This window comes from Oncorhynchus keta, chromosome 7, assembly GCF_023373465.1.
Source record: "Oncorhynchus keta strain PuntledgeMale-10-30-2019 chromosome 7, Oket_V2, whole genome shotgun sequence".
Lineage (NCBI taxonomy): Eukaryota > Metazoa > Chordata > Actinopteri > Salmoniformes > Salmonidae > Oncorhynchus > Oncorhynchus keta.
Window position 1 is genome coordinate 6,777,225 of NC_068427.1, and position 15,232 is coordinate 6,792,456.

A 15,232-nucleotide genomic window follows, 5' to 3' on the forward strand; every position below is an offset into this window, starting at 1 on the left:
AGTGAAGGGAAATCTTAATGCTACAGCATACAATGACATTCTAGACGATTCTGTGCTTCCAACCTTGTGGGAACAGTTTGAGCGAAGGCCCTTTCATGACAATGCCCATGAGCACAAAGCAAGGTCTATACATGAAGGTTTGTCGAGATCAGTGGATAAATTGGAACGCCGACTGCGAGCCAGGCCTAATCCCCCAACATCAGTGTCCGACCTCACTAATGCTAGTGGCTCAATGGAAGCAAGTCCCTGCAGCAATGTCCTAACATCTAGTGGAAAGCGTTCCCGGAAGAGTGAAGGCTGTTCGAGCTGCAAAGGGGGGACCAATTCCATATTAATGCCCAAGACTTTGGAATACGATTTTCAACGAACAGGTGTTCACATACTTTTGGTCATGTGGTGTATATTGAGCAACTGTTATTGTTATTGCGTGTTATACCTAGTAGTAAGTCTAGTGGTATCATCTCCTTGACAGCGTCAAAGATGCCCCTCTGTCTGGCCTCCTGTCCATCCAGCTCCCTGGCGCAGGCCTTACAGCAGCCACATGCTGAGCAGCCAGACTCCCCCGAACCACAGCCACAGATACTGAGAGGGAGAGAGAGATACACACACAACAAATTACACACACACATACAGAGACAAACATCAAAATAAACACAAGCAAACTCAGACATCCACAAAGACACAAGACAAACAAAATCATACAAACACATAGAGAAACAAATATTAGTGCATCTGATCAGCATTCTGACTCTGCAATACTGCTTAGTAAAGACAGATCACTGAGCACTAGAAATAGCAAATAGACTTGACCATTAACTTAGACTAGGGCTGTCCCAACAAAAAATAAAATATTGGTTGAAATATTCAAACGTGTATTTTCCCATTTTTAGACACTATGTTTGAATAAAATCAACTATATATAGACTACTGAGCTTGTCTGATGCTTTAAGCACTGCGATAAAAAATTAAGACAAATTACTAGAGGGAGCCAGAGATAGCCTAACCAGAAGAACCTGTTCCCGACCCTCATCCCCCTGCTGCTGACCTTCACAGATTCTGCCATTATGCTCATGAAGTTGCCAGTAATAGACTACACCAGCAGTCGGCAACCTTTTCCATTTGGAGTGCCAAGTTATCCTACCATTTCTACTGCCAGTTATGGTTTTCATATGCACAATTTCATGGAACAGTTTAATTAAATGTTTAATAACGTCTTCATATCTCAACATCAATGTCATGTAATTAATCAGAATTCTATCTAAATGAAATTGTTACAAATCTAAAAGTAACTTCCATTGCCATTGCCAATATGTAAAAATAGCCTCAATACATAAAGCCAACAAATAAAAACATAGCAGCCCGCAGATAGAGAATATACTGCTAAAAACAAATATCCTAATAATGACATTGCATGGCCTGTCTGCAAGAAACTTGAAACATTGCATCATCTATTGTATTAACTTGGTCTGGCCCGAAACTCCTGCTAGCAAACTTGCAGCAACATTGTATAAAATATTCTTGGCCCTCAAGAGTTTCGCGCCAGTGAATCTCAGTTGACCAACAGTCTATCGACTAAATGGGGTCAGCCCTAACTTACACCCAAACAAATGTACGTTCTCTTAACAAAGATACCGCAACTAGCGAATGGTGTGTGTTCTCAAGTGGCGAGTGAGTGAGTGAGTGAGTGAGTGAGTGAGTGAGTGAGTGAGTGAGTGAGTGAGTGAGTGAGTGAGTGAGTGTCTCCCTCTTCGTCAAGTTTTCCCAGACTAATTTTCATGTTCCGGGTGAAATCCGATTAGCTTTTGCTAGGATCAGTATACCGGGACTCGCATAGCGTGAGTGAGTCAAGGACACGCAGCCGTTTCATTCTCCAGACCCTTGTCCGATGACTGGCAGTGTCATACATTTTGGTTGTGCATCTTGTAGTATAAGCTGAGTTATGACGGGATTGGGAAAGGCTTGCCAATAGCCAGTGAGCTCTCAGCATGTGAGACTAAAACAATGATGACGAAGAGGAAAACAGCACGTGTGGACCGAGGTGATGGAGGACAGGTTGGCGGAGCTGTGGCGAGAACGCAGCTGCGTCGTTCTATGACACAAAAAAAGATATTTCTATAAAATCATATCCATATTCTGTGCCTCCGTCTCTGCACATAATAATAGTAGCACACTGTTTGCATTTTCTTCCTACGACAACCGAGAAACCTGGGATAGACGGAATGAAAGATGTGTGACATCCGGAAAAGTGAGCATGTCCAAGTTGTTAAGATTTTAGAAGTCATGTAGTTTATGCCCAGCATTACCCTCCGGGTACTCTGTCGGGCCGTCCGCTGCTGACACAGCCAGCTCCGTAGCCGGTGCAGTCTCCACACACAGTGCACACCATGCACTGGTCCAGCTTCCACTTGTGCATGCCCGACTGGCACATCATGCTCTTCTCCTCCTTCTCCTCCAGCTCATCCTCCAGGTCCTCATCCATGGCGGTCGCCATGCTCTCAATGCCAAATGCTACATGGTGTAGAGAAGATATGTTTATTATATTTAAAGTGCGTTTTTCACACATGGGTGATACATGCAAAATACAGAAAATATACATGCCCCAAATGTTTTGGTCTGTGTTGATGTGTGCATATGGTATAGTAAAGTATGTTTGCATTGGGGGGTATTTTGTGTGCTCGTGCGTGCATCTGTGTATGCGTGTGCATAGTGTATGTGGTTCCATCATGCAGGTTACCTTTCCCTGCCTGGTTCATGGCCCCTGTTTCTCGGCCACACTGGCCCTTGTTGTTGACCCCAAAAGTCCAGACCTCTCCACTCTTAGTCAGGACACAGGTGTGGGCCTTCCCCATGGCTACCTGGGTTACAATGTGACCCTTCAGGTCTGACACCTGGCCTGGAAGGGGCACAAGAGAGACAGCAGAACACATTGCTACTGTAAAAGACCTAGCCTAATCCCAACTCAATCATGCTACGTTCTCCACTTAACGGAGCAGAATTCAGTCTGAATTTCCAGGCTATAAAAGACCATTATCAAACCAACAAGGCTTTTATAAAGCGGTCTTTGATAGCCACATTGTAATATGTCAGCCTAATATTTTTCCATTTGTGAACATTTGCACTAATGAACACTACCCAGACAAATTTCATCTTTCCCACTCAAGCTCATCAGCATCACCAACGCACATTAACAATAGTGAACATTTGCACTAACCAACGCAACCCAAAATAAACCTGTTCCCCTGTCTCTACCCCACTCACAGGTGCTGTCGCTGTAGATGGCGTCCTTGCCGAACATGTAGAGCTCTCCATCTTTGGTGACTATGCCGCTGCTGCCGTTGTTGCAGGCTGTGTTCACCGCCGTCTTGGTCTCCAGCTTCATCATCTTCTTAGGCTTGTAGGGCTTCGGTTGGCGCCGGCTTTTGGCTGGAGAGTAGACCGTAGAGATAAAACAGATGTCTCCATGCAAAAGACAACACTGGTGAAGTGGTAGATAACTATGTGATAGTTGGAATTTATTCTGAATACTGTGCTTTTCTCATTGAAGACTGTCATCCTTACCAAAAGACAACACAATGTTATTTTTCTTGTTGTGTGTGTGTGTGTGAAAGCAATGTCTGTTCTCATCCATGTGTGTTCTCGTCTGTGTAGGTGTCAAATATAATTTTAAAAAATGTATTTGTCCCATAACCGAATACAAGGGGTGTTGACTTCACCGTGAAATGCTTGCTTACGAGCCCTTACCAACAAAACAAATAGTAACACAAGAGGAATAAAATATACCAGGATGGTGCTGTGTACGGGGACTTTTATTAACCTTTATTTTAACAGGGTGTCATGTTGAGCCCAAGCCTCTTTTTCAAATGAACCCTGCTCAATACAAACACACAACTACTAAAAGACTCAATTACAAAACATGATCATAAAAAAATTAATCTTCCACTAACATCCCCACTAATGTTTTAAAATCCCTAAAGGCCAGCAGGCAGGCATTCAAGCCTGACCCTCCCAGCAACACATTCCACATTTGTGGAAGATAAAAACCAAAAGCAGCTCTAAAGCCACCCTTGGAACCTCTAGCACTATCCAATATTGTGCTCTTGTCGATTGTTTTGACCTTCACGAGTGTTTCTGCAGGAGAGCTTTGTAAATAAACCAAGCTGCCTTTTGAAACAATACACAAATGGTGAGTTCTACAATTAGCACCAGTAATTAATCAAAGGGCACAATGGAAAACAGCATCTAGAGGTTGTGTGTGGAAGCTTCTGTGGCCTATTGAGTACCAGATCAATGTGTAGGGGTAAGAGGTATTTGTGGTAGATATGCACATGAAGGCAGGGTAAAGTGACTAGCCATCAGGATATATAATAATACGAGTAAAATAAAGAACAGAGCATCACCTTATAATGAGAGTAAAAGTGTGTTAGTACACTACCGGTCAAAGGTTTCAGAACACCTACTCATTCAAGGGTTTTTCTAGATTTGTACTATTTTTAACATTGTAGAATAAGTTAAGACATCAAAACTATGAAACAACACATATGGACACATGTAGTAACATAAAGTGTTAAAACAAATCAAAATATATTTGAGATTTGAGATTACTCACCCAATTTATTGTGGGAAGCTTGTGGAAGGCTACCCGAAATGTTTGACCCAAGTTAAACAATATCAGAAATTGTTTAAAAAAAAAAAAATTTTAAATGTGTTTGGCTAAGGTGAATGTAAACTTCCGACTTCAACTGAACATTATCAAGCATCACACACATATTATCCAGATACTGACTGTTAGCACTTGGTGGTCTATAGCAGCTTCCCACCAGAATGGGCTTCCTACTATTGCACACTACCTTAGTGCTAACAGTGTAACTCTGGTTTATAGGCTGATGATTACTGCTTACAGTAGCTGTAGGATAAGCAGATGTATTCGGTGCAATTAGGGGAACATAAACTAAATCACTTACATTGTTTGCCAATGCCCCTAATGTACATTTGATGCAGCATTATGATGACTCATTGTCACAACGGTAGGGATTGAACTGAGCTGGTCTTGGATCATTTACCAGTCATTGTTTCAACGCAGCCTTGAAATGCGTGGAGAATCCAGGAGCAAAGATGATTTGGATGGACTCCGTCATTCCTGTAGAGCAGGGGTGTCAAAGTCAAATGGACGGAGGGCCAAATAAAAAATTTAGCTACAAGCCGAGGGCCGGACTGTTCGAATGTTCATTGAAAAATTTTTAAATGACGCATATAGTCTAGTGAACCTAATTGAACCTACTGAAAACCTAACAAATATATTCCAATATGATCAGATAAATAAAGCAATATTTTCTTATGGCTCTGTCAGTAATCTTTAATTTTCAACAGACACAAAAGACAAATTTCCTTTATATAAAAATCAAAGTTCATTGCATTCAGATGACTCGTAATGTCACACAGAAAAGCCATTTCACACAGAAACATTTCGTCTCGGAGTTGTGTTGTGTCTTTCCCTTTGCTGTCCAAGAACAGACAAATCTCCTCACGAAGCTCGAAACATCTTTGAAGCACCTTTCCCTGGCTTAGCCATCGCACCTCTGTGTGATAAGGCAAATCACCATGCTCCGTTTCTAACTCCGTCAGAAATGCCTTGAACTGGCGGTGATTCAAACCTTTGGCTCTGATAAAGTTAACTGTGCGCGTGATGATGCTCATTACATGCTCCATTTTCAAGGCTTTACCGCACAACGCTTCCTGGTGTATGATACAATGATAAGCTGTCAGCTCACCTGTCGCGTTTTCCTCTTGCATCTTTTCCCGTATCTTCGCCACCAGTCCGCTCCTGTGTCCACACATCGCAGGTGCTCCGTCGGTTGTCAAACCCACGAGTTTTTCCCAAGGCAGCTCCATCTCATTTACACATCTTGACACCTCTTCATACAAATCATGCCCCGTAGTTGTGCCATGCATAGGACGTAAAGCCAAAAACTCCTCTGTCACGCTTAGGCTGGAGTCCACTCCGCGGATGAAAATTGACAACTGGGCAATGTCAGAAATGTCGGTGCTCTCATCCACAGCCAAGGAATATGCAATGAAATCTTTTCCCTTTTTCACAAGCTGCTCTTTTAGATTGATGGACAACTGGTCTACTCTCTCGGCAATGGTGTTTCTGCTCAGACTCACATTTAAAAAGAGTTGCCTTTTTTCTGGGCAAACTTCGTCACAAACTTTAATCATGCAGTTTTTGATGAAATCCCCCTCCGTAAATGGCCGGGCTGATTTAGCGATCTCTTCTGCCAAAATAAAACTGGCCTTGACAGCAGCCTGGCCTTGTGATTTGGCTTTTTTGAACAGAGCCTGTCGAGATTTGAGGCCTCGTTTTAATTCCTCTGCCTTTTGTAGCCTTTGTTCCATGTCCATATTCTTGTTTTTGTCCGCGTGTTTCGTTTCATAATGTCGTCTCAGATTATACTCTTTCAGTACCGCCACACTTTCTCCACACAGAAGACACACAGGTTTTCCAGCTACCTCCGTGAACAAATACTCCGACTCCCACCTTGTTTGAAACCCCCGGTTCTCAGTGTCCACCTTCCGTTTTGCCATTTTTGATGGGTATCTGAAAGTTAATTTTACTGTGATGCTGACAACTGCTGTGCCAATAAATATTGAAATGAAGCAGCCTACTGCTCGGTGCGTCACCGTTGCATTGTGGGAAATGTAGTATTGGTGCGTGTAAAAGATCTGCGGGCTGCCGGCTTGCTGCGGTCTGCGGGCCGGTTCTAATAATAAATCAAGATCATCCCAGGGGCCGTAAAAAACCTTCTCGCGGGCCGGATGTGGCCCGCGGGCCTTGACTCTGACATATGTGCTGTAGAGTATCTTCTGTTTCCAGAAGTTATCAATAAAAGTGACTCCAGCAGAGTCAGTATTCTTTTAGCCAGATGTGTAATGCCAGTAGTCTGCTGAATCTTTCACACCCGCGGCCCAACAATTCGTCTTTTTTTTTTTTGAGTCTTAAGTTCTTAGTTTTGTGGACACAGAGGAACTTGAAGGCCTTCTAACCCTAACCCTAACACCACAACAGCTCCATTGATGTGGATGGGGGAGTGATCTCCCCTTTCTTCTGCATTCCACCATCAGCTCCTTGGGCTTACTGGCACCACACTGCTAAGTCTCCGACCTCCCCCCTGTAGACCGTCTCATCGTCGTCAGTGATTAGGTCTAGCAACGTTGTGTCGTCAGCAAACTTGGAGTCACGCGTGACCATGCACCGAGCTTTATTCTGTAAATAGCATTCTTACGTAGTTATTTCTCCTCTTGTCCAGATGGGAAACAGCAGTGTGAAGTGCAATTGAGATTGTGTCATTAGGGCCTCCCGGGTGGCGCAGTGGTTAAGGGCGCTGTACTGCTGTGCCACCAGAGACTCTGGGTTCGCGCCCAGGCTCTGTCGCAGCCGGCCGCGACCGGGAGGTCCTTGTCTCATCGCGCACCAGCGACTCCTGTGGCGGGCCGGGCGCAGTGCACGGTAACCAAGGTTGTCAGGTGCACGGTGTTTCCTCCGACACATTGGTGCGGCTGGCTTCCGGGTTGGATGTGCGCTGTGTTAAGAAGCAGTGCGGCTTGGTTGGGTACCTTAGTCTCTCAACCTTCGTCTCTCCCGAGCCCGTACGGGAGTTGTAGCGATTAGACAAGATAGTAGCTACTAAAAACAATTGGATAATTGGGGAGAAAAAGGGGTAAAAAAAGCAGAAATGTGTCATTGGTGGATCTGTTGTGGCGGTATTAAATTGGAGTGGGTCCAGTGTGTTTGGGAAGATGGTGTTGATTTGTGTCATGTCCAGCATGTACAGATGTGAGCGCTACAGGGTGATGGTCATTTAGACTTAGTTATTGTGAACAGGAGATATTGAAAATGTCAGTGAAGACACTCACCAGCTGGTCTGCCAATGCTTCGAGAACGTGCCCTGGTATTCCATCTGGCCCGGTGGCATTGCGAGCGTTAACCTGTGTAAAAGTTGTACTCACGGGGTCAGTTGGAAAAGGGGCTTTCATGCAAGTCAGTGTTTTCTGGCACTTAGCTCATTTGGGAGTTCTCCAATACTGGGAATCTCACGACTGGGTTTCCCTTTGTAATCCGATAGGACCTGCTAGCCCTGCGTCCTAGCCGGTGTAATTAGATTCCACTATACTCCAATATTGTTTGATGTCTCGGAGGTCGGAGTGGGCGGTCGGAGTGGGCTTTCTTCCATGTCCCGTTTCTTGTAAGCAGTAGCTCTAGCCTTTGGCCCAGCGCGGATATTGCCTGTAATCCATGGTTTTTGGTTTGGGAAATATGTTTGTATAGTCACTGTAGGGACGACGTTGTCTATGCACTTGTTAATGGAGCCTGTGACTGGTAAAGTGTTAAACTCCTCAATGCTATTGGGTGAGTTCTGGAACATATCAAATGAAATGTATTTATATAGCCCTTTTTACATCAGCTGATATCTCAAAGTGCTGTACAGAAACCCAGACTAAAACCCCAAACAGCAAGCAATGCAGGTGTAGAAGCATGGTGGCTAGGAAAAACTCCCTAGAAAGGCCAAAACCTAGGAAGAAACCTAGAGAGGAACCAGGCTGAGGGGTGGCCAGTCCTCTTCTGGCTGTGCCGGGTGGAGATTATAACAGAACATGGCCAAGATGTTCAAATGTTCATAAATGACCAGTTTGTACTAGCAAAACAGTATTGTAGCCTTGCGTCTGCTACATTGGACCACTTCTGTATTGAGTGCATCACTGGTACATCATGTTTGAGCTTTTGTTTGTGAACAGGAAAAAGGAGAATAGCATTGTGACAGATTTGCTGAAAGGAGGGCCTTGTATGCGTTTCTGTGGGGAGAATAAAAGTGGTCTAGAGTTTTAGTACCCCTAGTGGCTCAGGAGACATGTTGGTAAAAGTGAGGTACAACAGTTTTAAGTCTTCCAGCTTTAAAGTCTCCACCCACGAGAAACATTGCCTCTGGTTGTGTGTTTTTTTATGGCCCTATATAGTTTGTTGAGTGCCTTAGCAGTGTAGGTTCTATGAGGGATTTAGACATTCGTGAAAATTACGGATGACAACTCTTGGTAGATTATGCAGCTTACCTAGAGGTATTCTTTATCAGGTGAGCAAAAGCTTAAGATTTTTCACAACGGAAGCATTGCACTAGTTGTTATTTATGAAGAGGCACACCCAACCCCCTTTGGACTTGCCCGAGGCCGCCTTTGTCAAATCATGCCGCTGCGTGGAGAAACCACTGAGTTCTATGTATAGTCATCCATCCACATCTCTGCAAGACATACAATATTGTAGCTTTTCAAGTTTGTCTGATGGAAGAGCTTTGTTCGAGAGCCTCTTATCTTATTCTCGATTGACTGGACGTTTGCCAAAAGAACAGAGGGGAGTGCAAATGTATTTTCTCTTCGTCTCAGTAAAGATAAACATGAAAAAAAGTAACTCAATAGCCATATCCGTCGGCGCATCTATGCGTATTCTCGTCTGTGTAGGTGTGTTCTCATCCATACTTACTGGACTCTCCATCCTCTCCCTTGCTGGCAGAACCGGTGAAGAACACGCTGCCATCCTCGGCCACAAGCAGGGCGTGTGAGCCGTCATGGCCCACCGAGAACTGGATGATCTTAGGGGACTTGGTGACAGGCAGCTCGACCCATTTACCTGCCGACGGACCACCTTGCTTGATGCCGAGGCTCTGATACTTCCCTGTGTAGTAGATCTGAGAAGGGAGGGGCAGGGTGGAGAGGGAGGGGTAGAGAGAGAAAATATTTTTTAAATGAAAGGTCGTGAAAAACTAACTTTAACGTGGTCTCACACCGGATGCTTCGGCTGAAAAGGAGTGTTCTGATTATCACAACATCAGTGAACCACAAAAGCTAATTGGCTCAAGTTGGCTAGCTTACTACTACCTCCAGACACAAATGAGAGAAAACTTCACTTGACCACTTTACTTGCTATAGCAGAGCTGCTTAGACTGTTTAAGTTGTTTAGACCAGTGAGTGATTGTTTCCAGAGAGAATGTACGAACACATCCCACCTGCGAAGACACACACACACACACACACACACACACACAAGATACACGCATCAAAGCACGCCTCCAAGTCTCAAATCGTCTTTTCAGTTGCATTTCTTAATGACAAGGAGGAAAACTGAGGCAAAAAAAAAAAAATCAGCCAATTCAGCCCAAATCACCTTAACACTCGTGGGAATTGGCCTATTTGGATAGGGTTAAATTGAAATGTTTCTTACAGGAAAGAAATGAAGAGCATATGCACAACCATTGTAGCAATTGAAAGGGAACAGTTTGGAGCTAATGGGAACATTATTAGACCAAAGTTGGACATACCAGTTCACCTGTCACAAGACAATCCAAATATGACACTGCTGATTTTTTAATCTCCTGTACGTTTCACATATTTGTTGATAAAGAAACCAGAAAACACTCTGGATACATTCAGTAACATGATAAGACTACTCCTGGAAAATGTGGTGTAGGTGCAAGTGGCCACACACCTCACTAAAGTGTGCATAATTCCCTAAGCAATTTTAATGCACTTATGACTCAAAGAAGAGTCTTCAACTATAAAGGGACTTTGAGCTATAAGGTACTTTCTATCACAGCCATTAAACTAACAGTTTTAAAGTCACCATTGGCCTCATGGTGAAATCCATGAGCGGTTTCCTTTCTCTCTGGACGCCTGTATCTTTGTAGTGACTGGGTATACTGATACAAGTGTAACTAATAACTTCCCCATGCTCAAAGGGATATTCTGTGTCTACCAATAGGTGCCCTCCTTGGTGAGGCATTGGAAAACCTTATTGGTCTTTGTGTTTGAATCTGTGTTTGAAATTCCCTGCTCGACTCTGGGACCTTACAGATAACTGTGTTAAGCACTATTATTCCACATAGAGTGATTGCATGTACTTACGTGACTTTGTAGGCATATTTTTACTCCTGAACTTATTTGGGCTTGCCATAACAAAGGGGTTGAATACTTATTGACTGAAGACTTTTCAGATTTACATTTGTCAATATTTCTAAAAACATAATTCCCCTTGACATTATGGGCTATTGTGTGTAGGCCAGTGACGAAATCTGAATTGAATCCATTTTAAATTCAGGCTGAAACAAAAAGGTATAAGAAGTAAGGCACTGTACATATCCCAACCAGAAGCCATGGATTACAGGCAACATCCGCACTGAGCTAAAGGCTAGAGCTGCTGCTTTCAAGGAGCAGGACACTAATCCAGAGGTTTACAAGAAATCCCGCTACGCCCTCCGTTAAAACCATAAAAAAATGCAAAATCGGCAATACAGGACTAAGATCGAATCATACTACACCAGCTCAGACACTTTCGGATGTGACAGGGCATGCAAACTATCACAGATTAAAAGGGAAACACAGCCGTGAGCTGTCCAGTGACACGAGCATACCAGATGAGCTACACTGAACAATATAAATGCAGCATGTAAATTGTTGGTCCTGTGTGTCATGAGGTGAAATAAAACAGAAACATTCCATTCGCACAAAAAGCTTATTTCACTTATGTTGGTGCACAATTGTTTTTACATCCCGGTTAGTGAGCATTTCTCATATTGCCAAGATAATCCATTCACCTGACAGGTGTGGCATATCAAGAAGCTGATTAAAAACAGCATGATCATTACACAGGTGCACCTTGCGGTGGGGACAAAAAAAGGCCACTCTAAAATGTGCAATTTTGTTACACAACACAATTCCACAGATGTCTCAAGTTGAGGGAGCGTGCAATTGGCATGCTGACTGCAGGAATTTTCACCAGACCTGTGGCCAGATAATTTTATATAATCTGCATGCTCGTCGTCTTCACCAGGGCCTTGACCTGACAGCAGTTCGGAGTCGTAGCCAACTTCGGTTGGAAAATTCTCACTTTAGATGGCCACTGGCAAACTGGAGAAGTGTGCTCTTCACAGATGAATCTCGGTTTCAACTGTAACGGGCAGATGGCAGACGTGTGGGTGAGCGGTTTACTGATGTCAACATCGTAAACAAAGTCTCCAATGGTGGTGGTGAGGTAACGTATGAGCAGGCATAAGCTACGGACAACGAACACAATTGCATTTTATCGACTGCAATTTGAATGCACAGAGATACCCGTGAAAAGATCCTGAGGCCCATTGTCGTGCCATTCATCCACTGCCATCACCTCATGTTTCAGCATGATAATACACAGCCATGTCACAAGGATCTATACACAATTCCTGGAAGCTGAAAATGTCCCAATTCTTCCATGGCCTGTATTACTCACCTACCCGGCAATATCCATCTACTTTGCACAGCCATTGAAGTGGGACAACATTCCACAGGCCACAATCAGGTAACTGAGCTAAACGACTACCGCCCCGTAGCACTCACTTCCGTCATCATGAAGTGCTTTGAGAGACTAGTCAAGGACCATATCACCTCCACCCTACCTGACACCCTAGACCCACTCCAATTTGCTTACCGCCCAAATAGGTCCACAGACGATGCAATCTCAACCACACTGCACACTGCCCTAACCCACCTGGACAAGAGGAATACCTATGTGAGAATGCTGTTCATCGACTACAGCTCGGCATTCAACACCATAGAACCCTGGGTCTCGACCCCGCCCTGTGCAACTGGGTACTGGACTTCCTGACGGGCCGCCCCCAGGTGGTGAGGGTAGGCAACAACATCTCCTCCCCGCTGATCCTCAACACGGGGCCACACAAGGGTGCGTTCTGAGCCCTCTCCTGTACTCCCTGTTCACCCACGACTGCGTGGCCACGCACGCCTCCAACTCAATCATCAAGTTTGCGGACGACACAACAGTGGTAGGCTTGATTACCAACAACGACGAGACGGCCTACAGGGAGGAGGTGAGGGCCCTCGGAGTGTGGTGTCAGGAAAATAACCTCACACTCAACGTCAACAAAACTAAGGAGATGATTGTGGACTTCAGGAAACAGCAGAGGGAACACCCCTATCCACATCGATGGAACAGTAGTGGAGAGGGTAGCTAGTTTTAAGTTCCTCGGCATACACATCACAGACAAACTGAATTGGTCCACTCACACTGACAGCGTCGTGAAGAAGCGCAGCAGCGCCTATTCAACCTCAGGAGGCTGAAGAAATTCGGCTTGTCACCAAAAGCACACACAAACTTCTACAGATGCACAATCGAGAGCATCCTGGCGGGCTGTATCACCGCCTGGTACGGCAACTGCTCCGCCCTCAACCGTAAGGCTCTCCAGAGGGTAGTGAGGACTGCACAACGCATCACCGGGGGCAAACTACCTGCCCTCCAGGACACCTACACCACCCGTTGTTACAGGAAGGCCATAAAGATCATCAAGGACATCAACCACCCAAACCACTGCCTGTTCACCCCGCTATCATCCAGAAGGCGAGGTCAGTACAGGTGCATCAAAGCTGGGACCGAGAGACTGAAAAACAGCTTCTATTTCAAGGCCATCAGACTGTTAAACAGCCACCACTAACATTGAGTGGCTGCTGCCAACACACTGTCATTGACACTGACCCAACTCCAGCCATTTTAATAATGGGAAATGATGTAAATATAGCACTAGCCACTTTAAACAATGCTACCTTATATAATGACCAGGTGGTGAATCGCATCTCTGCATGTCTGGCAGACATATCAGTGTGGATGACGGATCACCACCTCAAGCTGAACAAGACGGAGCTGCTCTTCCTCCCGGGGAAGGACTGCCCGTTCCATGATCTCGCCATCACGGTTGACAACTCCATTGTGTCCTCCTCCCAGAGCGCTAAGAACCTTGGCGTGATCCTGGACAACACCCTGTCGTTCTCAACTAACATCAAGGCGGTGGCCCGTTCCTGTAGGTTCATGCTCTACAACATCCGCAGAGTAACAGGAAGAGGTCCTAATCCAGGCACTTGTCATCTCCCGTTTGGATTACTGCAACTCGCTGTTGGCTGGGCTCCCTGCCTGTGCCATTAAACCCCTACAACTCATCCAGAACGCCGCAGCCCGTCTGGTGTTCAACCTTCCCAAGTTCTCTCACGTCACCCCGCTCCTCCGCTCTCTCCACTGGCTTCCAGTTGAAGCTCGCATCCGCTACAAGACCATGGTGCTTGCCTACGGAGCTGTGAGGGGAACGGCACCTCAGTACCTCCAGGCTCTGATCAGGCCCTACACCCAAAAAAGGGCACTGCGTTCATCCACCTCTGGCCTGCTCGCCTCCCTACCACTGAGGAAGTACAGTTCCCGCTCAGCCCAGTCAAAACTGTTCGCTGCTCTGGCTCCCCAATGGTGGAACACACTCCCTCACGACGCCAGGACAGCGGAGTCCATCACCACCTTCCGGAGACACCTGAAACCCCACCTCTTTAAGGAATACCTAGGATAGGATAAAGTAATCCTTCTCACCCCCCTTAAAAGATTTAGATGCACTATTGTAAAGTGGCTGTTCCACTGGATGTCATAAGGTGAATGCACCAATTTGTAAGTCGCTCTGGATAAGAGCGTCTGCTAAATGACTTAAATGTATATGCATATGTATATACTGTACTCTACATCATCGACTGCATCCTTATGTAATACATGTATCACTAGCCACTTTAACTATGCCACTTTGTTTACTTTGTCTACACACTCATCTCATATGTATATACTGTACTCGATACCATCTACTGTATGCTGCTCTGTACCATCACTCATTCATATATCCTTATGTACATATTCCTTATCCCCTTACACTGTGTATAAGACAGTAGTTTTGGAATTGTTAGTTAGATTACTTGTTGGTTATCACTGCATTGTCGGAACTAGAAGCACAAGCATTTCGCTACACTCGCATTAACATCTGCTAACCATGTGTATGTGACAAATAAAATTTGATTTGATTTGATTTGAATCAATAGCATAATCAACTCTATGTGAAGGAGATGTGCCACGCCGCATGAGGCAAATTGTGGTCACACCAGATACTGACTAGTTTTCGGCTCCACGCCCCTCCCTTTTTTTTTTAAGGTATCTGTGACCAACATATGCATATCTGTATTCCCAGTCATGTTAAATTGACTGACTTCCTTATATGAACTTTAACTCAGTAACATCTTAGAAATGGTTGCATGTAGCATTTATGTTTGCACTTTTACATTTTTGTCTTGCACTTGGCAAGTGTCCTGCACTGTTTAGAATAACTGTGTTTTGGGGGCTCGCGAG

General features: G+C 44.8%; 1 protein-coding gene across 5 annotated transcripts in view; it reads right to left on the reverse strand.

Annotated features, from left to right (window-relative positions):
- Positions 1–15,232, reverse strand: part of mycbp2 (MYC binding protein 2) — a 239,038-nt gene that overhangs the window by 162,097 nt on the left and 61,709 nt on the right. For all 5 annotated transcript variants that reach the window (XM_035773118.2, XM_035773117.2, XM_035773116.2 and 2 more), the window contains exons 12-16: positions 9,527–9,731; positions 3,259–3,423; positions 2,735–2,893; positions 2,304–2,508; positions 437–582 (exon numbers count right to left, since the gene is read on the reverse strand). In XM_035773118.2, coding sequence (XP_035629011.1) covers positions 437–582; positions 2,304–2,508; positions 2,735–2,893; positions 3,259–3,423; positions 9,527–9,731 — 880 coding nt within the window. The remainder of the gene's footprint in view (positions 1–436; positions 583–2,303; positions 2,509–2,734; positions 2,894–3,258; positions 3,424–9,526; positions 9,732–15,232) is intronic.